The 25904-nt window shown below is 43.2% G+C and overlaps 1 protein-coding gene across 1 annotated transcript; it reads right to left on the reverse strand.

Annotated features, from left to right (window-relative positions):
• LOC148342337 (uncharacterized) lies at nt 1–24901 on the reverse strand. Its single transcript, XM_088288833.1, has 3 exons — nt 24643–24901; nt 15816–16109; nt 1–2124 (listed from the first exon to the last, which is right to left on the reverse strand). The coding sequence occupies exons 1-3, from the start codon at nt 24764–24766 to the stop codon at nt 1937–1939; spliced, it is 606 nt and encodes a 201-aa protein (XP_088144959.1). The 5' UTR covers nt 24767–24901; the 3' UTR covers nt 1–1936.
• Nucleotides 24902–25904: the final 1003 nt, after the last annotated feature.

Raw genomic sequence — 25904 nt, forward strand, 5'->3', positions numbered from 1 at the left:
CAGAGGGGCGGAGCCTACAGGCAGCAGCTCAAGCCATCACGTGACAACAGAAGTTGATGAAGACCACTGGGGGCCATCACAAGCACACAATGAGGACACATTATCAGACGCTCATGTCGATGATGATGATGAGGTTGACAATGGGCAAGCCGAAGGTGAAAGGGCATGTCACACTGACTCCTTAACTTCAAAGTTGTCTTTAAAACCGCACACAAGAACCCACGGTAAAGAAAAACCTCTTTCTTGCTCAGTTTGTGGCAAGAGTTTCTCTTTTAAGTCAGATTTCAAACGGCACACAAGAACACATAGTGGAGAAAAACCCTTTTCCTGCTCAGTTTGTGGCAAAAGTTTCTCTCAAAAGTCAAGTTTAAAAAGGCACACAAGAACACACACTGGAGAAAAACCTTTTTCCTGCTCAGTTTGTGGCAAAAGCTTTTCTGTAAAATCAATTTTAACATGTCACACAAAAACACACAGTGGTGAAAACCCCTTTTCCTGCTCAGTTTGTGGTAAAATGTTCTCTCTAAAGGCACATTTAACAGAACATACAAGAATACACAGTGGTGAAAAACCCTTTTCCTGCTCAGTTTGTGGCAAGAGTTTCTCTCAAAAGTCAAGTTTAAAAAGTCACACAAGAACTCACAGTGGAGAAAAGCCTTTTTCCTGCTCAGTTTGTGGGGAAAGATTTTCTTTCAAGTCAAATGTAGTTAAACACACAACAACACATAGTGGAGAAAAACCCTTTTCCTGCTCAGTTTGTGGCAAGAGTTTCTCTTTTAAGTCAGATTTCAAACGGCACACAAGAACACATAGTGGAGAAAAACCCTTTTCCTGCTCAGTTTGTGGCAAAAGTTTCTCTCAAAAGTCAAGTTTAAAAAGGCACACAAGAACACACACTGGAGAAAAACCTTTTTCCTGCTCAGTTTGTGGCAAAAGCTTTTCTGTAAAATCAATTTTAACATGTCACACAAAAACACACAGTGGTGAAAACCCCTTTTCCTGCTCAGTTTGTGGTAAAATGTTCTCTCTAAAGGCACATTTAACAGAACATACAAGAATACACAGTGGTGAAAAACCCTTTTCCTGCTCAGTTTGTGGCAAGAGTTTCTCTCAAAAGTCAAGTTTAAAAAGTCACACAAGAACTCACAGTGGAGAAAAGCCTTTTTCCTGCTCAGTTTGTGGGGAAAGATTTTCTTTCAAGTCAAATGTAGTTAAACACACAACAACACATAGTGGAGAAAAACCCTTTTCCTGCTCAGTTTGTGGCAAAAGTTTCTCTCAAAAGTCTAGTTTAAAAAGACACACAAGAACACACACAGGAGAAAAACATTTTTCCTGCTCAGTTTGTGGTAAAAGCTTCTCTGATAAGTCAACTTTAACATATCACACAAGAACGCCCAGTGGAGACAAGCCATTCAGATGCAGCGTTTGTGCTAAAAAATTCTCCACTAAACAGCATGCGGAGAGTCACAATTGTGCTGGTGAGAATAGCAGCGATCCTTGAAGCTTAAAAAAAGAAAACAAAAAACAGAAGGAACTGACTCTTTGTGGTAAGATGTAAATTTTGATTTTGAATAAAATATGATAAATTGAATTTTGCAAAGCTTTTTTATTGACATTAAGCCAATGCGATCAGTGCCAGAAGAACCATTGTGTCTGAGTGATTTGTTTTGGTGTTTACATCAAACATGTAAATAAAATAAATTGCCTTTGCCTGGAATAACATTTTTTAACATTATGCTTTTCAGTTGTCTTTTTAATCGTACCTAATGGAAAAGTTGTGAGAAGAAACGGTGCTTATGAAATTGCTGCCTTCCACAATCATCAATAAAATGACTTGTTCTACTTGCTCAACTGGCCTTCATTGCTCTAAGAAAAGGTGAAAAACATAAGAAGTTGTACTATAAAAAGAACCAGAAAGAGATGGCGACTGGAGTCAGCGTTTATTTGTCACCCCGAAGGAGATGATCCGCATCACGCAGTTTGTTGCTGCTGTTGTTGTTGAGCAACGAGATAATTCGGGCCAATTGTATCTCGTTGCCAGGAACTCTTCGTTGGGCCCAACACCTCGTGAAGGTGGTTCCTGTAGTTGGGCTGCTGCTGCTGTTGCTGCGCGTCTGAAGACTGAAATGAAATGAAATATTTAAGTACAGACGCTCCCCTACATACGAACATCCGTGTTACGAACAACGGTACATACAAACATATCTGCGCGTATGTCAAAAAATGTTCGGAAAAAGGTGCTGTAAGTTAGCTTTTGTATTGCGCGCCTTTTTCCGAGTAGTGCTTCTTTCCGCCGCTAAGACCGACGCTTGACGCTGTGAGAGCATCCACCTTCCTGATGAAAAAAACGAAGAAGAATACTCTGCAATCGTCGTCAGAGCGCTTCTTTCGGCCTGTTTCGAGTAAATCCTCCAAGGAAGATACTTATCAACCCTCATGTTCTTCCTACATTGAAGTTACGGAGGAGGAAGTAACTTTTGAAGCCCATTCCAGCAATGACGAAGACCCTTTCATGATATAAAATCCTCCACTTCCTCCTTCATCTCCTTAAGCATCGGGTAAATCTTCCAAAAGTAAGTTAAACTTCATTTTATTTATCTTATTACGTACATGTACTTCCTGTGTGTGTCTCTCTCTCTAACATTCGTAGTACAGTACTGTAGGTATTCTCTCCATTTTATTAAATGTTTTTTTTCAGTACAAACCAATACAGGTTACTTATACAAGCCTTAAACATACTTATATAAACCTTCAATATACTTATATAGGCCTTAAACATAAATTATAAGACAAAATATAGCGCTAAAGCAACTTGCAAACAAATTCAGCTCACGAACGACCGTTCGGAACGTATCTCGTTCGTAAGTTGGGGATGGTCTGTACTTAAAAAAACGCTAAAATATTTTTGAACACATTGAACATTTCAAGAATAAAATAGTGAAACATTGCAATTTAAAATTCGCAACCACATTCAGAGTAAATTAAATTAATAATAAAATAGAAACATTTACTCAATATTGAACAAATTCAAGAGTCCTAATTTCGAAAGATAAAATTTTTTTAAATCTAATTTTAAATATTATATTAATTCAATAAATATTTGGGCACATATTTAAATGAACAAATATTTTGACAAATACTCAAGATTGAAATAAAAAGTATTTAAAAATATTTGAATATTTTTTACGTGTTAAAATAATTGAATAAACATTGTTGTAATCTCAATCTAAAGCAGCGGGGTCAAACTCATTTTTGGGGATGGGCCAAATCATAGTATTGGTTTCCCTCAGCGGGCCGTTACGACGTTACCGCGTACCGAAACAAACTGATGGTTAGCGAGTTTTGAAATCAGAAGCCAGGAAGTAATTGTTTGTTCAACAATTCATTTTAAAGGAGGAGGATTGCTAACAAATGAACGACAATATCTCAGATCTCAATGTTGTTAGAAGTGAAATAAATGTGTTAGAAACAGGAACTTGACACACATGATTTCCCCTTTGCGGGCCACATAAAATCAGGTCGCGGGCCAGATCTGGCCCTCGGGCCTTGAGTTTTACACCTGTGATCTAAAGGATCTAAATCAAGAAGAGCAAAACGTTCCGTTAAAAATAGTGTCTGGGCATTTTTGTTCGTCATGACATGCAATGCACAACTCCGAGTGGTGTTAAAATGAATAAATAAAACAAACAAACAAAAAAGGTTTATAGAAGCATATAGATCTCAAGGGACAATATTATTGAACCAAACAATGATATTTGTAAACAAAAAATTGTTTGGAATGATTACAAAAGCAATAAGAGCAGCATGTTAGAATGCAGAAGACCCTTCTATCGACTGTGTTTTTGAGTCTTCCCGGACGTCGTACTGTTGTAAAATGCAATTGGACAGTAAACAGCCAATCAGAATCAGCCCTAGTGTCCGACTCCTGATTGGTTAATAATTGAGGCACAGTTTGCATCGTAAGCATAAAACCGTGGCCGTGTCCAAATTAACAGGCTGCGACCTCCGAAAGCTGCTTTTTCGGCCCGACACCACCGCACGTGGTGTCCAAATTTACGCTGGCCGTGTCCAAATTAACAGGCTGCGACCGCGGAAAGCTACTTTTTCGGCCGCGTGACGTCTTTTTCGGCGCGGCACAACCGCACGTGGTGTCCAAATTCACGCTGTCACGTACGGCCTTCGAATCCAGCCTTGAAATCGGTATTCGCCAAGGCCGCTTAGCGCAACACTTACATTACGCCCACACACATTGCTCCGCTGTTCGACGCCGATGTGACGCATTTACGGTGGATTTATATGAATGGATAATCTGCGACGAGCTCCAGATTGAATGAATCGGCGCAAAAAGAATATTTGTATTAAGATTTCATTTTGAACAATGGAACCTGAACTTTTCTTCATTTTATTTCACTTTTTAGTTAACTTACATTTTGTTCTTGAGAGGAGAATCATGCTTTGCCATCGGAAAGTTGTCTTTTATCGAACAAATGAAGTAAGTTACAAATACGTCTACCAGCATTTTCACACTGGAACCAACATTGACAGGAAAATAAGTATATAACGTGATTGTTACAGAGAAACTAAAAATATAGTGAGTAAGATAACTTCAGTAGTACATGTGTTTGCTTCATAATAGAACGAACATCCATCGATCCATCCATCCATTATCCGCCGCTTATCCGGGATCGGGTTGCGGGGGCAGCAGCTTCAGCAGGGAAGCCCAGACTTCCCGCTCCCCAGCCACATCTTCCAGCTCTGCCGGAGGGATGCCCAGGCGCTCCCAGGCCAGCTGGGAGACGTAGTCTCTCCAGCCTGTCCTGGGTCGTCCCCTGGGCCTCCTGCCGGTGGGACATGCCCGGAACACCTCACCAAGGAAGCGTCCAGGAGGCATCCTAAACAGATGCCCGAGCCACCTCATCTGGCTCCTCTCTACGTGGAGGAACAGCGGCTCGACACTGAGTCCGAGCTCCTCACCCTATCTCTAAGGGAGAGCCCAGACACCCTGCGGAGGAAACCCATTTCGGTCGCTTGTATCCAAGATGTTGTTCTTTCGGTCGCGACCCACAGCTCGTGACCATAGGTGAGGGTAGGAACGAAGATCGACCGGTAAATCGAGAGCTTCGCCTTTTGGCACAGCTCCTTCTTCACCACGACAGACCGATACAGCGTCCGCATCACAGCGGAGGCTGCACCGATCCGCATGTCGATCTCTCGCTCCATCCTCCCCTCACTCGTAAACAAGACCCCAAGATACTTAAACTCCTCCACTTGGGGCAGGATCTCCTCCCCAACCTGGAGAGGGCATTCCACCCTTTTCCGACTGAGAACCATGGTCTCAGATTTGGAGGCGCTGATCTTCATCTCAACCGCTTCACACTCAGCTGCGAACCGTTCCAATGAGAGTCGGACATCACGGCTTGACGAAGCCAACAGTACCACATCATCTGCAAAAAGATGAAATACTGAGGTCACCAAACCAGATCCCCTCATCGCCTCGACTGCGCCTAGAAATTCTGTCCATAAAAGTTATGAACAGAATCGGTGACAAAGGGCAGCCTTGGCGGAGTCCAACCCTCACTGGAAACGAATCCGACTTACTGCCGGCAATGCGGACCAAACTCTGACATTGGTAGTACAGGGACCCAACTGCCCGTATCAAGGGGCTTGGTACCCCGTACTCCCGAAGCACGATCCACAGAACTCCCCGTGGGACACGGTCGAACGCCTTCTCCAAGTCCACAAAACACATGTAGACTGGCTGGGCGAACTCCCATGAACCCTCAAGGACCCTGTAGAGAGTGTATAGCTGGTCCACTGTTCGACGGCCAGGACGAAAACCGCACTGCTTCTCTCGGATCTGAGATTCAACCTCCCGACGGACCCTCTTCTCCAGTACCCCTGAGTAGACCTTACCAGGGAGGCTGAGAAGTGTGATTCCTCTATAATTGGAACACACCCTCCAGTCCCCCTTCTTAAAAAGGGGGACCACCACCCCGGTCTGCCAATCCAGAGGCACTGTCCCCGATGTCCACGCAATGTCGTAAAGGCGTGTCAACCATGACAGCCCCACAACATCCAGAGCCCTAAGGAACTCCGGGCGGATCTCATTCACCCCCGGGGCCTCGCCACAGAGGAGCTTGTTAACCACCTCGGTTACTTCAGCCCCCGAGATAGGTGAGTCCACCATGGAGTCTTCAGGCTCTGCTTCCTCAAAGGAAGGTGTGTCGGTAGAGTTGAGGAGGTCTTCGAACTATTCTCCCTCACAACGTCCTGAGTCGAGGTCAGCAGCACCCCATCTCCCCTATAAATAGTGTTGATGGTGCACTGCTTCCCTCTCCTGAGATGACGGATGGTGGACCAGAATTTCTTTGAAGCCGTCTGGAAGTCGTTTTCCATGTCCTCACCGAACTCCTCCCACACCCAAGTTTTTGCTTCGGCAACCACAGAAGCTGTATTCTGCTTGGCCAGTCGGCACCTGTCAGCTGCCTCCGGAGTCCACAGGCCAGAAATGTATTCTTTATTCATCTTTTTTTTTTTTCCATTATTTTTTCGTTTTATTTTTATTTTATCTTGTAAGTCGACTATTTTTGTGTATTAAGCTGACCAGCAAATTCATATTTTGTTATCCATGAGTTTAAGTGTTTTACTTTTTCTGGCTTTCTATAAATTTCCAGTCCTTCCATGTCAATTATTGCTTCGGATCCTTTTTGTAAACTTTTTTACTGTTTGATTTCCCCATGTTGGAAGTCAGTGGTTCACCTAGGGTGACTCAACTGTCCTCCAGTCCCAGAACAGGCCGACGATTACTCTGTCTTAGGTAATTCCCTAGCTTCTACCACAAGTGGCGGGAATTCTTGCCTTTGCTTCCCAGACAGTTGTCAGTTAATTTTCCTGTTCCAAAATGAGGTTGCAAGCCTCCATGCACACTTTTTCATTCACACAACGGTACTTTTCTACTTTTTTTTTTTTTACACGCGCGTAGGATACGCCCTGTTATCCTCTATCAGTTTTATAGACTATCTCTGTCTCTTCACGTAACATTGACTAGTATTCTTACGGTTTTACACAGTTTCAAAGACCCGTCCCGGGCTAGCTGGCATTTGCGGGCATTCAGGCGCAGCCCCGCCGCGCCAATCCGGGAGAAGACCTCCTCCAGTGCAACGAGGTGTTCCTCGAACAACTTACTGTAAAGGAGAACATCGTCCAAATAGACCATGCAGACATGTCACGGGAGCCCTTTCAGCACCATCTTCATGATTCTCTGGAAAGTCACCGGCACATTGGTAAGGCCCATGGGCATGGATTTGAACTGGTAGAGGCCCTGGCCCGTGGAGAATGCTGTTTTCTCACGGTCCTCTGGTGAGACCTCCACCGGCCAGTAGCCGTCCGAAAAATCAAGAGTGCTAAACCAGGTGGCCCCTGTGAGGGCGTCCGGCGTGTCGTCCACCCGTGGCAGCGAGTGAGAGTCTTTTATGGTCTCAGAGTTGAGAGCCCTGTAGTCCACGCAGAACCTCCAGGTGTTATCTTTTTTCCTGACGTGCACCACAGGACCATGGGCTACAGCTCTCCTAAATGATGCCGTCGTCCAACAGGCACTGTACCTGTCTCTCCATCTCCTTCCGTTTCCCTGGAGATGTACGGTAGGCCCGCTTCTTTATCGGAGTATGCTCGCCCGTGTGAATGCGATGTTCGATTAGGTTGCCGGACCAAGTTCCCCTCTCGGCCGGACCGGAACAGCCCCTTGTGTTTCTCAAGTAAATCGCCGCTTTTGCTCAGCAGACAACATACTGTTCGAAACATCCGGTAGTGTAGAAGCTACCTGTGTGGCCACCGAGCCTTCGGTTGGGGCGGATATATCACCTTCGTCCACATGATGGACTTCTCCCAGATGGTTTCCAGAGTGCAATTTCAGCTCCTTCCCGGTCAGGTTGAGCACCCTAGCCAACGTGCACCCATTCTCCACTGGCGCCACCGTTCGTGCAATGGCCAGTCCAAGGGTGTCCCGGAATTCCGACTCAACGCAACCTAGATAGGGTCCCATTGGAGGCATAGCCTTGGGAGGTAGGCCCACCTTAACAGGGACCAACATTTCACTGCAGGGTGGAACAGTTGTATCAAAAGACACAGAAATATTACAACATTCAGGTATGAAATCAGTGGCGCGCATAAGAGGAATATCCAAATCACTGATATGGAGCAGGCCACGACCAACGTCCATCACAGCACGAGTTTGTAACATGAAATCAAAACCCAACCAAACCTTCTGTGTGGACCCCCGTACTACATCAACAATTGGCTGCCAGGCCCTGCCCCCATCTGCAAAGGAAGAGTCATTGTATCTAATGTGTCCAACAATTTACCCCCCACTGAACGTGCAACAGTGTATTGTTGACTCAAAACCTCATCACAAAGCACTGGTAGAGACATTCTGAACTCCTCTGAGATCAGCGAAATGTTAGAACCAGAGTCAATCAGAACCGTTATATCAATTTCCCCCACCAGTCCTTTCACATAGGCGGTTGGTTTAGACTCACCTCCGTCGCATGAACCTTCCAGGGAGGCAGGAGCCCCTGCCCCCTCACAGTCCTTTTGACCCTGCGTCGGCGTAAATGACATCTGGGTCTCAATGACAGTTACTTGATGTTTCCCGACTCCTGGCTACGTGGGGATGGATACGGTGATCGGCGATGAGGTGATAGAAACCTCACACCGCGACTTGACTGTCAATCCTCTTCAGTGTAATGGCCCCGTGAGCCGCCGTCGTCCCGCTGGCGCGATGAGAAGTCTGTGTTGGCATCCCAGTCCCCTCGCTCTCTCGGCACCATCCTCTGGTGACGCCTCCTACCTGCAGCCCACGATGGGGAGAATGGCCCCTCACACACTCGTCTCTCCTGACGTTGCCGCTGGTCGACCTACAGCCGTACTCCCCGCATTCACAGCGGCATGTGCGTCGCTGACCTCCACGCAGCCCCGGGTCCTGTAGACGCTCTTGCTGTAAAGGGGTGCCACTTCTGCCATTCTCACTTCCCTGCTGGCGTGTTCTTAGCTCCCTCAGCTCCGTCTGTAGGTTGTCCATCTTCCTTGTGAGATTCTCCACCACATGGAGGAGACCCTCCGAGGCGCCAGCCATATCATCACCAGCTGGGACCTGTGACGTTCCGAGCTTAGCCACCAAGGTAGGATGCGGGAGGGAGTAAGCGGGTCCACCCAACGGGTTGGTCTTCAGTGCATACCCAGCACGCTCCCAGCGGCTAGCCACAGTCATCGCCTCCTCGATGTCCATTGCCCCCTGCTCGTGACACTTGGCTTGGAGGGCAGGATCGAGGCCCGCCAGGAAACGCCAAAACTTCTCCCCCTCTATTGCAGGCTTGTCATAACTTGGAAACACCTCAGCCACAAGTCTGGATACGTCAGCAGAATACACCTCCAAACTTCCGTCCACCTTGCACGGGCGTGCTGAGATGCACGTCTGAAAGTACAACAGGAATTGCTTCTGTCCAAATGCTTCGTGCAGCTTCTCTTTCTTCTGCTCATAATCACATTGTACATCCGCAGGGAAACTGTCCCACAGGGGGAAGGCTGCGCCATCCAGCTTGGTGGGGAGAATATTGAGAAGAGTCCGCTGTCTGCGCGCGCACCGCAGCTTCAAACTGCTTAATCCATGTAGCGAACGGCATCTGACCATCACCACTAAACGGTGGCGGCAGCTCCACTTTAATTTTCAAGTCACTCACAGAACGGTTACATACAGAAGGGTAATGGATAGCCTCGTCTTCCACTTTCGACGTATCCTCCATTTTCCCGCGGGAGAACATCTCCGTCGTAGCGCCCGAACAAGTTCAAATTGTTCCAAGAGATCCAGAATACAAAGCAAAAACACTCCAGTTACCGATGCCACCAATGTAAGATCCGAGTTTAGGACCTTTCTGAGATCTTGTCAACAATAATAGGAACTTAGGATCAACTTGGGAGCGTCACCCGTTTATTCAGTCGGCAACAGTTCAACACTCTAACACACTTCTTTTTGTCGCACCGCTCTGATGTCATCACAAACCAGTCATAACAAACAGAGATTAGAGCACATGAACCACTCCTACGCCTATACTAGATTAAGCTTCCCACGGTACTCCCGCCACTAAACTAGCTATACTTTGCAGCTAACTCGCTACCGTTGCTTCACCGTGCTAACATGCACTTCGTTACTGTATTCAGAATCTATTCTCGTGACTCTGGGCCCTTAACCTGATACATTCCACGGTTATGTGACATCGTAGGATTATACCTGTTCTGCCTTTCATTTTGCGAAGTATATTCTGTCTCTTATTTTGGTGTCAGAAAAGTTCTTAATGCTTTTATTTTGACATCCGGTTTGACAAGAAACAGTTTGGCTGCCATTTTAGATTCCAGCTTGCAAGTTCCTTTCCGATCAAAAGTAGCGTAACTACTATCAGTTTGCCACCTGCTATAAGCTTCGTGTTGTTTGTGCCTTCGAAAGCATCGTCTGTAAATTACGCATTTGCGATAGAAAGTTATTTAGCAGTGTTAGTTTTATACTGTGATACGTTTGGACTAATCGCAATGTTTATAGACTGTGATAAAACCACGTTTGGTGAGCTTTATGTTTCATGTTTGTATAGTATCTTCAAAAGGCTTGTGTCCTAACTAATTACCATATACAGTGTTTATAGAAAACGTGCTATAATTCATTTGCATTTTCATATGCACATACTTTAATTAAGCAGTCATTTATCGATGCATATTTGTCTGTTTTAGTTTCATTATCGTTCTTATTGGATATGACAGTGCTGCCCAATAAAGCACTTGGAGCTTGGACGCTATTTCCTGACTCCCGTCTTCGTTTTGAATGGAGTTTGGCTCGCTCTTGACTTGTGTACACTTATACATGCAAGAGTAACAGTACAAAACCTTAATGCCAAGTCACAGCAGAAGATTAATTCTGATATGCAGACAACTTTTCTCTTTAGGCTGGCGTAGTTTATTTCAGCAACACACACGAATTGCTCTTCACAAGAGCCAAAAGCAAAGAGAGAGAAATAAGGCGTGAACTCCGGCCAAACATCGCATGTTAACATCATCTGTCAGCGACAGCACCCCTTGTGGCAAATAAGCACATTACAGTAACAAGCAGTCATACAATAACACTCAACAGCTTTGCTGTGCTTCACGAAAAGCCACGCAGGAGAAGAAAACTTTGGCTTTCTTTCTGGGCTTTCTCACTGAAAGGTTCGAGGGACTGCTCCACGTGAGTGACAAAGACAATCTTGGCTGGTTGATTCATTTGTACAGTCATAAGGCTTGTCTGGTTGTTTTGCAGAAACTTCTATGACAGTTCCTAAATATGAACTTGACAAACGTATTCAACTTTACTCTAGTTGCCGATTTTGTTAAAACATCTGCCACCATGTTGTCGGTTGGACAGTATTTCATACCAATTATCCTGGACAGGAGGGGTGGGCAAACTACGGCCCGGGGGCCACATGTGGCCCGTTAAATGTTTTAATCCGGTCCGCCGAACTATAAATGAATAAACCTTGTTCATGTTTTATTTTCTTAATATTGTGGTTTTTCAAAGACATATATATTGTTTTAATGGTTTTTTTTCATTTTCATTTAAAATTAAATGTATTTTTTTTTCTCAGATGAGGTGAGGTTACCAAAACACTTCATACATCTGCTCCTGGTCCGGCCCGCCTGTCAAATTTTAGAACCCATTGTGGCCCGCCAATCAAAAAGTTTTCCCACCCCTGATGTAAAGGATCACGGGAGCCTATCCCAGCTGCCTATGGGCGAAGGGCACACTTCACTCTGAACTGGTCGCCAGCCAGGCACAAGGTAGATAGAGACACTGTCATTGTGTGAGAACCGAAACCATGCTGTCCGCACGCAAAGTCAGGCGAATGTACCACTACACCAGGCATCACCAAATGGCGGACTGCGGTCCGGATCCGGTCCGGATCCGGACCGCGCGATGGTTCGGACCGGACCCATGACTGATCTACGATGAATTTTTTTCAGGGCGCATTCGCAAAGGTTGGCGCTGCAACTCCAGTTAATACGGAAAAGGCGTCACTGATTTGAGCCAATCAAATCTTTTGTTTACGATCCACTGCCAATTGCACAGCAGACCGGAAGAAAGTGCTGCTGACAGTATGCCTTGCTAAACAGTTAGCAAGGACGATGCGTGTTGTTTTCAACGAATGGACGGAGAAATTTAGTTTCGTTCTGGCTGCAGCCGATTCAAAACCAGTGTGCACCATATGCTCCGAAACCGTCGCTATATTGCGAAGCGCCACTACGAAACAAAGCCCTTTTATGCAAAGTTATCCGCTGAAGTTTGAGGTGAGCACACGCAGGAACATCGAACTTCGAGTGCAATATAACAGATTTTTACATTTTCGTTTACAGCCCAGCGGCATGCAAACGAATGTTCACTAAAAGTATCATGGATTTTGGGGAAACCTAAAAAAAAACATTAATTGATAGGGAAGTTGTGAAGGAGTGCTTAAATGCGGTTGCACAAACATTATTTAAAGGAAAAGACAAAGCCCAGATGTGTGAAATAATCTACCAAATCCCAATGGCCCTGACTCCGTTCCAACTCAGATTTTAAATGACAGGCAGGGCAGTCACAAACTAATTTTTCTCATTAAGAGATGTTAAAAAAATATTCAAAAGAAAAGGTGGTGTCAAAGCTCATTTTGAATTAGTTTTTCATGAGGACAGCCATTTTTATTGATTGTGTACTGAACATGTTGACCTGTTTTACTTGGATAATTAGGCTTTCCGTTTTTTTCTAGGCTGATCACTCTTTGATTTGAGAGGAAAAAAAGGTAAAAGATGTTAACTCAATGCTAAGCACTTTATATATTTCTGCAGGAGATATTTGATATTTTTTTTCTGGAAGTGGCAAACTTAACTTCCTGGAGCCACATTTTCTTGAACGTGAAATGCACGCCTTATATTTGTTTGACTGGAAAAGGTGTTTAATGTGAACATTGCTAAATATTTAGTATATAAGTGCGCTCTGTTGAAAATGACTGAATATTGAAACTAAAAATGTAAACATAGGCTAGACATTAAGGGAAGTTGGACTTTGGTTCGGACCTTTTAATTGGAAGAAATTTTAGTCGTGGACCTCTGTAACTTTTAATTGAATACTTCTGCACTACACCATCAGTGACTATCCCAAATCTATTTTCCCATTATTAACAGTTGACGTGATAAAGTGATAATTTATGTCAACAAGTTTGCACCTTTGCCTTTATACAGGCTTTTTCGCCAGCGCTATGGTGCCTTGCTTTATTTTTTGCATGAGATATTTTTTTTCGCCCACGGGGATATTTCACATAGATTGAAGTCAAGTCAAGTCAATTTTATTTGTATAGCCCTTAATCACAGACAGTCTCAAAGGGCTTTACATAAACATAATTAAGATTGTTTAAGAATATGCAAAAAAGAAATATCCCAGATCAAAATTTCACGTTGTGGTTTGACAAGTGTTGATAAATTATCTTTTCCATGAGGTATTTGTTTGTTGTTTATTCATTTAATTGTATACCCACTTCAATATTTAAGTATTTTTTCTTTCAGTTTTTTTTACCTCTTTCAGTATTTAATTCGATTTTCATGTAATTATTTAAGCTTGCTTATGTATTACTATAATATGTATTCAAAGATTTTAATATATTTAATATTTTTAAATACTTTTTATTTCAATCTTGAATATTTGTCTTCATATTTGTTCATTTAAATGTGTGGAATTATTTTATTTATTTTTTGAATTAATTAATACATAAAATTTGATTCATTATTTTTTATCTTTCAAAATTTGAAGCCTTTAATTTGTCCATGATTTAGTAAATAATTCTATATTTTTAATTTAATTAACTCTGTATGGTTGCGAATTTTAAATTGAAAATGTTCACTATTTTATTGTTTAAATGTTAGAGTGTTAAAAAATTATTTCAGTGTTTATTTAATGACTTAAATATTTCATTATTCATTTCAGTATTCATTAAACTATGGTAATTCACTTTTCCAATTCAGACAGCAGCAGCAACGAACTGCGTGATGGGGATCATCTCCTCCGTGGTGACAAATAAACGCTGACTCCAGTCACCATCAAGTTGCCAACTCCTGACATACCAAAACCTTTGAGAGAAACTGAGACTATTTGCGTTTCTCTCTCTTGTTCTTTTTAGAGTTCAACTTCTAGTTCAGTTTTTCACCTTTTCACACAGCGTAATGAAGGCCAGTTGAGCAAGTGGAACAAGTGATTTTATTGATGATTGTGGAAGGCACCGATTTCATAAGCACAGTTTCTTCTCACACCTTTTCCATTAGGTACGATTAAAAAGACAACTGAAAAGCATAACGTTAACAAATGTTGTTCCAGGCAAAGGCAATTAATTTTATTTACATCTTGATGTAAAATCACAAAAAAAAATGATCATCACTCAGACACGTTGCTTCTTCTGACACTGATTACATTGGCTTAATGTATATAAAAGAGTTTTGCTAAATTCAATTTATCATATTTCATTCAAAATCACATTTACACATTTCTCTAATCTCGTTGCACACTTGAGTACAATGACAATAAAGGGATTTCTAAATCTAATTCTACATCTGACCACAAAGAGTCAGTTCCTTCAGTTTTTTTAAGATTCAAGGATCACTGCTATTGTCACCAGCACAATTGTGTATTTCAGCACTCTGTATAGTGGAGAATTTCTTAGCACAAACACTGCAACTGAATGGCTTGTCTCCACTGTGTGTTCTTGTGTGGCTTCGGAAATGTGACTTTTCAGAGAAGCATTTTCCACAAACTGAGCAGGAAAAAGTTTTTTCTCCACTGTGTGTTCTTGTGTGTTTTGTGAAATAAGACTTTTGAGAGAAACTCTTGCCACAAACTGGGCATGAAAAAGGTTTTTCTCCACTGTGTGTTCTTCTATGTTTTGTTAAAGTTGACTTATGAGAGAAGCTTTTGCCACAAACGGAGCAGGAAAAAGGTTTTTCTCCAGTGTGTGTTCTTGTGTGTTTCATGAAACTTGACTTTAGAGAGAAACTCTTGCCACAAACTGAGCAGGCAAAAGGTTTTTCTCTACTGTGTGTTCTTGTGTGATTTGTTAAAGTTGACTTATGAGAGAAGCTTTTGCCACAAACGGAGCAGGAAAAAGGTTTTTCTCCACTGTGTGTTCTTATATGTTCTGTTAACGGTGCATTTAGCGAGAAGCATTTTCCACAAACGGAGCAGGAAAAAGGTTTTTCTCCACTGTGTATTCTTGTGTGGATTGTTAAATTTGGCTTTCGAGAGAAACATTTACCGCAAACCGAGCAGGAAAAAGGTTTTTCTCCACTGTGTGTTCTTGTGTGAGTTGTTAAATGTGACTTTTGAGAGTAGCTTTTGCTACAAAGTGAGCAGGAAAAAGGTTTTTCTCCACTGTGCTTTCTTGTGTGGCTTGCTAAATTAGTCTTTTGAGAAAAACTTTTGCCACAAACCGAGCAGGAAAATGGTTTTTCTCCACTGTGTGTTCTTGTGTGCCCTGTTAAATGTGACTTTTGAGAGAAACTCTTGCCACAAACTGAGCAGGAAAAGCGGTTTTCTCCACTATGTGTTCTTCTATGTTTTGTTAAAGTTGACTTATCAGAGAAGCTTTTGCCAGAAATTGAGCAAGCAAAAGTTTTTTCTCCACTGTGTGTTCTTGTGTGTCGTTTTAAAGACAACTTTGAAGTTAATGATTTCCCACACTGAGAACATACCCAACTGTCAGTGTGACATGCCCTTTCACCTTTGGCTTGCCCATCATCATCGTCAGGAGGAGAGCGTGATAATGTGTCCTCATTATGTGCTTGTGATGGCCCCCAGTGGTCTTCATCACCTTCTGTTGTCACGTGATGACTTGAACTGCTGCTTGCAGGCTCCGCCCCTCTGTTGTCCTCACTCTCATCCTTGTTTTCATCTTCAGTCTTTATAGGGACAACATTCACTGGTGACTTGTTGATCTCCTCCTCCTCCTCCTCCTTTTTGATGTGAGTCAAGTCTGGCTCCTCTTTCACAGAACGGAGATCGTTTTCACTGACGTCTGGAGGACACAAAAAGACAAGCACACATTTGGTTTGGTCAAGTCAAAGCTCATGTCGCGACTTTGTCTTATATTGTTTCTACCGTGCTACCTTGACTTGTGCCTGCCGCACACTGAGCAATGCGTGCGACCCCGATTTGGACCGGACCATGGGGGATATTTCACAAAATTACATCCTACGATGTAAACCTCCCTTTCCTAGCAGCACAACAGTGATAAACGAGCATTTAAATAGGAAGCACGTTGCGGCCGATGCCCGATTTCATTCCTGACATAGTCACAGACGTTTCTGGAAGCGAGCTGAAGTTAGCACACACAGGCTCTTGTGTGCGTCTGATGGAACACCTGTTGTGGTACCCTAACATATTGATGCAGACCACTGGGGGCCATCGCAACATAGAATAGGAATCCTTCAAGTAAAATATGTTTACAAGTATTTCATTTTTCATTAAGAGATAGAACTAAATGTTCCTGGACTTGTTGGTGGAAAAGGGGGTTGTGACGTTCTCCCTTTTTAAGCCCATAGTAAGCCAAAGATGCAGATGTATTCCTTGCAGTATGCGCTTGTTCACTGATGAGATCCGTGCACCCTTGGATGGATGCATTTAATGTATTTTAAATGTTTGGATGAGGTGAAACTATGCACATGTGCACAAAACAGTGCAGGGCCAACCCAAGGTTCTTTGACTCTCACCCGACCAAGACAGTACAAAGTTCATCAATAAATAAGACCGATACGTACTTGATTTTTGGAAAAACTTAATAATTTGTGTTTTATCCACTAAAATTGATCAACCGCCATTGATGTTAATGCCGCAGTGTGCACGGTTTTTAGCGTCAGGTTAAATCATTCCATCAGAAATTGCTTAAACAATATATGTCAGATATGTTTTTGTAAAAAACTAGACAAGCCTGCACAAATGAATCACCCAGCCAAGATTGTCTTGGTCACTTGTGAGGAGCGGTCCGCCAAACCTCTCAGTGAGAAGGCCCAGAGAAAAGCTTTCCCGCTCCTGTGCGGTGCTTATTTGAAGCACAGCAAAGTGTGACTCACTAAATATGTGGACACAGTTTGGTTCATTGGGGGCCTGTAACAGATTTTTGGGGGCTCGTCCGGGATCTGCATCGCTTGATGAACAACTGTATGCTGATCCAGTGATTATTGGACCCGAGGACTTAGACCGTGACAGCTTGTTGTGGGAGTGGAGAGGTTTCCAGTGAACGACTCAAGAGAGAGCAGGACTGTTTGCCCAGGCCGACCACAACACACACACAATGTCTGACGACGCCAGGAAGGGACTAAGCTGGTCAGTAAGGAGGAAACTGCACTTGTTAACAGCTGAAGAAGCCTATGGGACCGCCCTCAAGCTCGAGCTGATGGAAGGACTTGACTCAACCAAGCTGAGCAGTGGCGACGAGGAGGCTTGTGTTGAGTATATTTCTGATTATATGTACAATTTAAAACACGCAGGACTTGTTGTGCCTACAAGCTATTGTTGATATGACCTTTGAAAACCGGGGTAGGGGTGTATTGTGGACACAAAATGATCCAGAAACTGGAACTGATATTTCAGTTAAGTCACCACACGTCAGGTGATGCTGCAAAAATTTGTCGAAGACATGAATCATTAGATGCTGCTATTGAGACGGCGATTCATGATACTGATACCGAAATGCGTCAACTCCTCAGGAGCTTAGAAGAGGTGCAGAACAAATTTAGACAGAGCGCTTCTACATCTAGTCTAGGTTACGGCCTATCCAGAGCCAGCCTGATAGGCCCAACCCAACTCTTACCATCACAACTCTACAACCAATTTCCAACTCACCTTTCACGTCTACAGGAGCTCTCTTACCAGAAGGTATGATTTCCCTCAGAGATCTTTCTTTGCTACAGAGAAAAGATATTAAGATACATGGAGGGCAAATAACTGCTACAACATCAGACATTAGCTATCACAGTTTATGTAAACAGATTGATGGGGGAACCCAAAGAACAGCACACTGACGAAGAGATCATTCGGGGAATACTTCGAGTAACAAAAAGTGGAAACTATAAAGACATGTTAACCAATAAGGAAAATCTTACTCTTATAGAGCTAAAAAGGTTCCTACAATCCCACCTTGGTGAGAAGGGCAGCACTGAGCTCTTCCAAGAATTGATGTGTGCTAGACAGTTGGAAAGTGAAGTTCCACAACAATTCCTCTACCGTTTGATGGGTTGGAACAAACAAAAATGTTTGCGTCAAAACAGCCAAATACACTTTTCAAATATGATGCGGCTACACTCCAGGGCGTGTTCTTGAGCGCAATCTACCAGGTAATGGGGGAGAAACACGAAGATGTCAGGCGAGAGCTAAAACCATTGCTCGCTTACACCACTGTCTCTGATGATGCGCTCTGAAGACAAGGGCTGAAGACCACGATGGAGGAAAGTGAAAGGAAACAGAGACTTGGACCCAATTTCAATTGCAAGGTCACCAAGCCCACAGCACGACTGCTGTCCCAGCTGAGGCACTCCACACTGTGGAAGAGACTAAAGTTAAAAGTAAGGATAATGTTATACAAGAATTAAGTTTTCAAGTTGAGGCTTTGACGCAAGCCATGGAGACGCATAAACGAATGGTTACACCAGCTGAAGCACCAAAAGGGCCCTGTGAAACAACCTACCTATGGATGCCCATAATGCATTGCCAAGGCCCTTCCAGATTGTCATCACTGCTTCCCTTGCGGGCAGGAGGGTCATCGTGCCATAAGTTGTTTGAAAAGACAGAGCCAACACATGAAGAACAAGAGGCCATCGTAAGGGTTGGTAAGAGGGGAATCACCATTCATCCCGGCCAGGTATCTTATATTAGATGCCGGGTCCCAGAGTATATCAGTGATTCAAATTCTCCTTGTACTGTTTGACCCTGGTCTAGAAATGATACCGTTAACACAACTGAGCGTAGGAGCAGGGTTGATGAAAATTCAACAGACAGACAGACCCTTTGTGAAGGTGCCATTATCCAACCATACTAAAAGTGCTGTGACTCTACCCGGCTCTACAGTTCTGGGCACTATTGAAATCATTGACAAATTGAGAGAAACAGACAGCCTAAGCAGTAAAGAGAAGCAAGTTCATGCTGTGTCTGTGAACACTTTGTCATCCTCACCCTCCAACAGTAGCCAACCATCTGCCACTCTGTGGCACCCTCCTGTGGATGTCAGTCATCTGAGTGATGAGCAACAGAGGAAAGTGAGACAGATGTTGTATGAGGAGTCGGGCGTCTTTGCTCGGAATGAAGATGACATAGGATGCATTCCGAATTTACAAATGACCATTAACCTAAAAGACAACATCCCAGTTCAGCGCGCCTACGCTAAACCCCTTTACAAAGTGGTGAAAGAATATATTCAAGACCTAATTGCAAAAGGGTGGATAGTCAAATCAAAGTCCCCATATGCAGCACCTGTATTCTGTGTCCGTAAAAAGGATGGATCCCTGAGATTATGCATAGATAGACTTTTGATCCAAAAGACAGTGCCAGATCGCCACCCATTACCTCGCATCCAAGACCTCTTAGACACCCTGAAAGGCCATAGTTGGTTCAGCATTCTGGATCAAGGCAAGGCATATCACCAGGGTTACATTGCTGAAGGTTCCAGGCATATGACAGCATTTATTACTCCTTGGGGCCTGTATGAGTGGGAAAGGATTCCTTTTGGACTCTCCAATGCCCCGGCTGCTTTCCGGGGCATCATGGAGGAGATGCTTGTCTCCCTGCGGGACAGCTGTTGCATACTTACCTGGATGATATTCTCTGTTATTCTGAATCCTTCACTGCTCATGTGGATGGAGTACGTCGCGTTCTAAGAGCCTTACAGTCCCACGGTGTCAAACTTCGACCAGCAAAACGCGAGCTGTTCCGGAAGGAAGTAAGGTATGTAGGGAGGTCTCGGCAGCTGGTGTAAGAATTGACCCAAGAAATATCGACGCAATTGTGTCACAAAAAAACAAAAAAACAAAGCCCAGCACAGTAGGAGGAGTACGTAGATTACTAGGGTTCCTAAGTTACTACAGAGCCTATATTCAGAACTTCTCCAGCGTTGCAAAACCCCTTTATGAACTGTTGAAAGTAAAGGGAATCAACAGTTGGACGGATGAAACCCAAAAGTGTAAAAAAAAAAAAAAAAAAAGCCCAGTTGCCATGAAATACTCCAGTCCATTGGACGGATGAGCATCAAAGGACACTTGAGCATCTTCTTAATGCACTTTTTCACCCACCTGTATTGGTTTATCCAGACTTTGAACTACCCTTTGTGCTTCACACTGATGCCTCTGAGAATGGACTTGGTGCCGTGTTCTATCAGCGACAGCATGGAAACCGAAGGGTGATAGCTTATGCATCAAGAACTCTGTCTCCCGCTGAGAAAAATTACAATTTACACTCTGGGAACCTAGAGTGCCTTGCTCTAAAGTGGGCAACGTGAGACATGTTTCGGGATTATTTGTTTTATGCACCACATTTCACGGTATATACTAACAATAATCCCCTCACATATATAAATGGAACAGCTAAATTGAATGGAGTGGGCCATAGGTGGGTGGGCAAGCTGGCAGACTTCCGATTTGAAGTAAAGTACAGGCCGGGAAAAGTGAATATCGATGCAGACGCCCTCTCTCGCATCCCGCTTAACATCGACTCCTATGTCAGGGAATGCACTGAGGAGCTCACGAGAGAAACCATCCAAGCTACATGGGAAGGCTCTGAGAGTGCAAGAAAGCAAGATGTTGCCTTTGTTGCCGCACTAAATCTGACTTCAGGCTTAGAAGTCTATATGAAGGTGTCACCACTCACCATTAGTCACAGTGAACTAGTTGCATCGCAAAGAGCCGATACTGCTATAGGTGAGTTGGTCCGATTGAAGGGAACAAAGACAGAATTATCCGATCGGGACAGAAAGGGAGCTAGTGGCGTAGTGAGCAGGCAGATGCATGAGTGGGGAAAGCTCCACATGAAAGATCAATTTTTGTATCGGATCACTGGTCAGCGACAACAGCTCCTCTTACCATCACAATATCACTCTATAGTACTAAAACATCTCCATGATGACATGGGCCACGTTGGAGCAGAGAGGGTCATCCACCTTGCGCGAGACCACTTCGATTGGCCATTCATGAAGAAGGAAATAGAGCTGTATGTGACCAGGAAGTGCCATTGAAGTGCCAACAGAAGAAACCTGTAACACACGTCAGAACACCAATGGGGAGCATTACCACCTAAGCACCACTAGAACTTGTTTCAATAGACTACATGCATTTGGAACCCAGCAAGGGTGGCTATGAATAAAAATTAGTTGTGGTAGACCACTTTACCAGCTTTGCCCAAGTTTGTGCAACAAAAAATAAGTCTGGCAAAACAGCGGCTGAGAAAATATTTTATGACTTTATACCACTATTTGGTTACCCAGCCCGGTTGCATCACGGCCAAGGCCGTGAATTTGAAAAGGACCTGTTCAGGACCCTGGGACGTCTGGCTGGAGTTACTCACTCAAGGACAACCCCATATCACCCTCAGGACAACCCAGCTGAGAGGTTCAACAGAGCTTTCCTGCAGATGTTGAGAACATTGGAGGAAAAAGACACGAGTAACTGGAAACAGCACTTAGCTCTGGTTGTGCATACAGACAACTGCACCAGACATGAGGCAACAGGCTTCTCTCCCCATTACCTTTTGTTTGGCCGGCACCCGCGTCTCCCAGTAGATGTGATTTTTGGCTTATCAACCAAAGACCAGATTGACACACCGCAGACATATGCGAATAAGTGGGCTCTGAGAATGAAGCAGGCCTATCAAATTGTATCAGAGAACAGTCAAAAGTTCAACGGAATCATCACCGCCACGTCAAAGGAGTTGTGCGCCAACCGGGCGATAGAGTCCTTGTTCGCAATATAAATGCGAGAGGTGGACCAGGTAAGTTGAGGTCCGATTGGGAACAACTTATCTATGTCGTGAAAGAACGAGTGGGTGACAGCCCGGTCTACAAAGTGTGTCCCGAGGCAGGGGGTGATAAGATACGGATACTTCATCGAAACCTCCTTCACATCGTTCATGACTTACCTGCAGATTTACCTGATCAGCTGAAGAGTCCATCACAACGAAGAAAAAAACAGCAGAACAATAACAAGAAACATGGAGAGATAGGTCACACATCACAGACGGTGACTCAGAGAACTCTGATGATATGACGCCTAGGTTACAATACTGGTTGAGAACTCCAAAACACACTGGACTGCAGTCACAGGCTATGAAATCTAACCATGAGCATCAGCAAAACCAGGACAATTTCCAAATGTTGCCAGAACCCCGAAGAAGTGAATTGCTATTAGGGCATCCTGAGTAGGATCACATCGTCACAACCGAGGGAGTGATTATGGGAGAACAATCAGACATCCAGGCCAAAGATTTTCAACAACATGGTGAATATGAGGCTGAACAACTCATCTCCGACTCTGTGGCATCGCAGGAGGAGCCCGTTAGGAGATCCACTCAGGAAAGGAGACGCCCCCCCCCCACACACACACATTTTAACCTATGATTCACTTGGGCAGCCATCCTATCGACCACAGGAACTGATGGGTCCACTTGCACTTTATTCAGTTCAAGCTATGCCAGTGTGGGAACACAGCCCCTTCCCATGCCCTATTTCCCCCCTTACCAGACACTGCCTTTTACTACACTAGCGCCTTATGGGAACTGCTGCGAATAAATATTTACACCTACGTCGAGGATACGGTATTTGGGAACATGCTTTTGTGGGAATTAAATGTTTTCCTGGTTAAGTACAAATATAAGTTTTAAATCTCGGGAGCCATTTGCTCTTTGTCGGGGAGTGTGTGACCCACTAAATATGTGGTCACCGTTTAGTTCATTTTGGGATGTTTGATGTGGTGAAGGGAAATTCATTTTCCAGGTTGATTTGAAACGTGTGCGTGTTTCGACAGCAGAGGGCAGTAAAAGAACAGCACAGTAACAGCGATGTGATTGCATCTTCACAACAGGCTGCCGTAAAGTGGATTTGTGTCGCAGTTTCTGTGAGTTCGCGATTCTGACAAGATCCGTTGAAAAAGCAACAACTGATCTCCGTTCTCATTATTTTTCCTGCATTTGCAGGATTATTATCTGTCAACACGCCTGCCAACCTGGGGCCTGTAACAAAAGCAATTTGAATATGCAAACTCATAAAGAATGGAAAAACATGAACACTTTGACTTTATCACACCCGTCCATACGCTTCCTGTTGTTCAAACGGTTTCAGCTTACAAGACATGTTTGGGTCACACTTCTGTTAAATGCGAGCTAAACGGTTTCCTGTCGAACACGGTTCAAGACGTGCATCTGTTTTTGTGGCTTCCTGCTTAACTGGCAGCACAGACACTTCTGTTTCCACTGAACGAACGTTTTCCGGTTTAAGAGGTCCATGTTTTTGTGACCTTCTATTAAATGTATGTAAAATGTTAAATAATCAGTTCAAATTTTAAACTGTGAAAAAAAACATGGCGTTTACCCCCCACTATTGGTTATTATTTGGCATAAATTTTCTGCACTGATTTCATTTGGCAGAAAAATGTTCAGCAGACCTGCAAGTAAAACGCAATAATTAAAAATAAAGAAGAAAACTCCATAGACAAGGCGTACTTTTCTTGCTTTTATCAAGTTCTCTTGTCTTTACAAACAACAATTGTGAGGTATTTTATTTAGAAATATAGTAACTGCAACAAAGAAGAAATAAACATAGAGTGCATTAATATACTGCACATGAGCAGTACATGAGCAGTTAGCCTAATGAAACAACACACTTCTATGCACCTGCGTTCAAAATAAAGTACACATTTGACCTAAAATACATTTTTATGAAATTGGAAACACTCACAATAACGAAAGCCTTGCAAGACTCAAATGTTTTGGAGTACGTTTACCACGCCATGAGCTACTCTTTTGCAAATACGACGAAATCGTCTCTCTTTTTCTTCAGAGGTGAAATTCGTCACAGATCCACGATTGCAACAGATGCGCTAACATCAATGAATTCGAAAACGATCCACAAAAAAAGAGGACTTCTTACTCTCACACTTTTATCAGTTGTTTTAACAGCTTGCACCAAGAGAATGAGAATAATATACTTGTTGATGAGGAAAGGTGAATAAATTCAAAATCTTTGACTTAGACAAACTTGTGAAATATTCAAGACATGAGAGAGGCAATTAACCTTGGGCGGATTTCCCCAAACAAATTAATATTGTGATGCATATTTCTAACGATAGAAAGTCGTTCTTTACAAAGCTGTTATAACTTGGGTAGGAGGGTTAATATCCAAAGTAAAGACTCGGGAGACAGGAAGCCATTTCAACTACGTCTGTATATTTTTGTTCCGCACTCAACAACAACTTACGTCATCAACAAGTTACCCAGGGGGCACCGCTGCATTCTCGACGAGCAACGACTACAATCAATACATAACAAAAGCAAATGAGAGAAAGAAGTGTACAAACCTGCTTTGTGTAGCACAACACGAGGCTGCTTGCAAACTTCACCCACCAGTTGAAGATGTTGCTCGTTCTCTTCTTTTATTCCATAAAGTTCCTCTTTGTACTTGGGTGTCATTTTTGCACACATTTTCAAACGCCAATCTCAACAAATCCCCACTTGATCTCTGCTTGGCGATAATTCGTGTGCTTCTCTTTGTTCGACGAGACGAATGAAAGATGGCGTCGTTTTTCACAGTCTCACTGAAAGGATTTCCTTCGAGAAAACCGCTCTCTGTTCGGCACTAAAGCGGAAGAACAGGACACACCCCGCTGTGATATGATTGGCTGCTGGCTGTGTGGAGCACTGTCACCAACTCACCGACAGATGTCACCATTTGCGATGCAAATCATTGTTATCTTCTAAACAGAGAAAAAACGTAAGATTTAAACGTTATGCACATGAACAAAAATTTTAGTTCCCAAATATGAACTTGAAAGATGTATTGAATTTTACTTTTGTTGCTGGTTTTGTTAAAACATCTGCCACCATGTCGTCGGTTGGACAGTATTCCAAATGTATTTCCCTATTATTAACAGTTGACATGATTAAGTGATACTTTATGTCAACATGTTTGCACCTTTGCCTTTTTACAGGGTTTTTCGCCAGCGACGTTGTTGCGAATTTTAAATTAAAATACGTCACAGTTTTATTATCTAAATGTTAGAGTGTTAAAAATGATTTCAGTGCTGTTATTAGTCCTTAAATATTTCATTATTCGTTTCAGTATTCAATAAACTACGGTGATTCATTAATTATTTCAAGATTCATTGAACTGTTTTAGTAATAATTTAGTATTCAATGTTTAATTGTTACTGTAGTTATTTTTTAAAATATTTGTGTCACTATTTTGTTCAATCTTAATGTGATGGAAAATTATTTAGCAAGTAAGGTTTTTGTTATTTATTGTGGCCACCTGCTTTTGAAGAAAGTGCCTTTCGCTTCTTGTACTAGAGAATTCTTTGTGAAGCCAAAACAACACGGCCTTGACTGATAAGTAGGCTCAACGCAGAAAAAGTATCTTTTTGTTTTAAGATTACACAGTTCCTGCCAAATAAATCTTCATCTTCCTGTGTGCATCAGTATATTCCCACGCACCCATTGAGATCACTCAGCAGACTGACCCAAAAGACAATTTATTTTCCAGACTATCTCATTGATCTTCCCTTACTGCTAAAAATTCCACAACAATCTGGGGCCAGACGTGGGATAGCTGAAGATCCGCCGG

The sequence above is a fragment of the Idiotropiscis lumnitzeri genome, chromosome 2 (genome assembly GCF_059441095.1).
Source record: "Idiotropiscis lumnitzeri isolate Australia: NSW breed Sydney's pygmy pipehorse chromosome 2, RoL_Ilum_1.0, whole genome shotgun sequence".
NCBI classification, from domain to species: Eukaryota; Metazoa; Chordata; class Actinopteri; order Syngnathiformes; family Syngnathidae; genus Idiotropiscis; species Idiotropiscis lumnitzeri.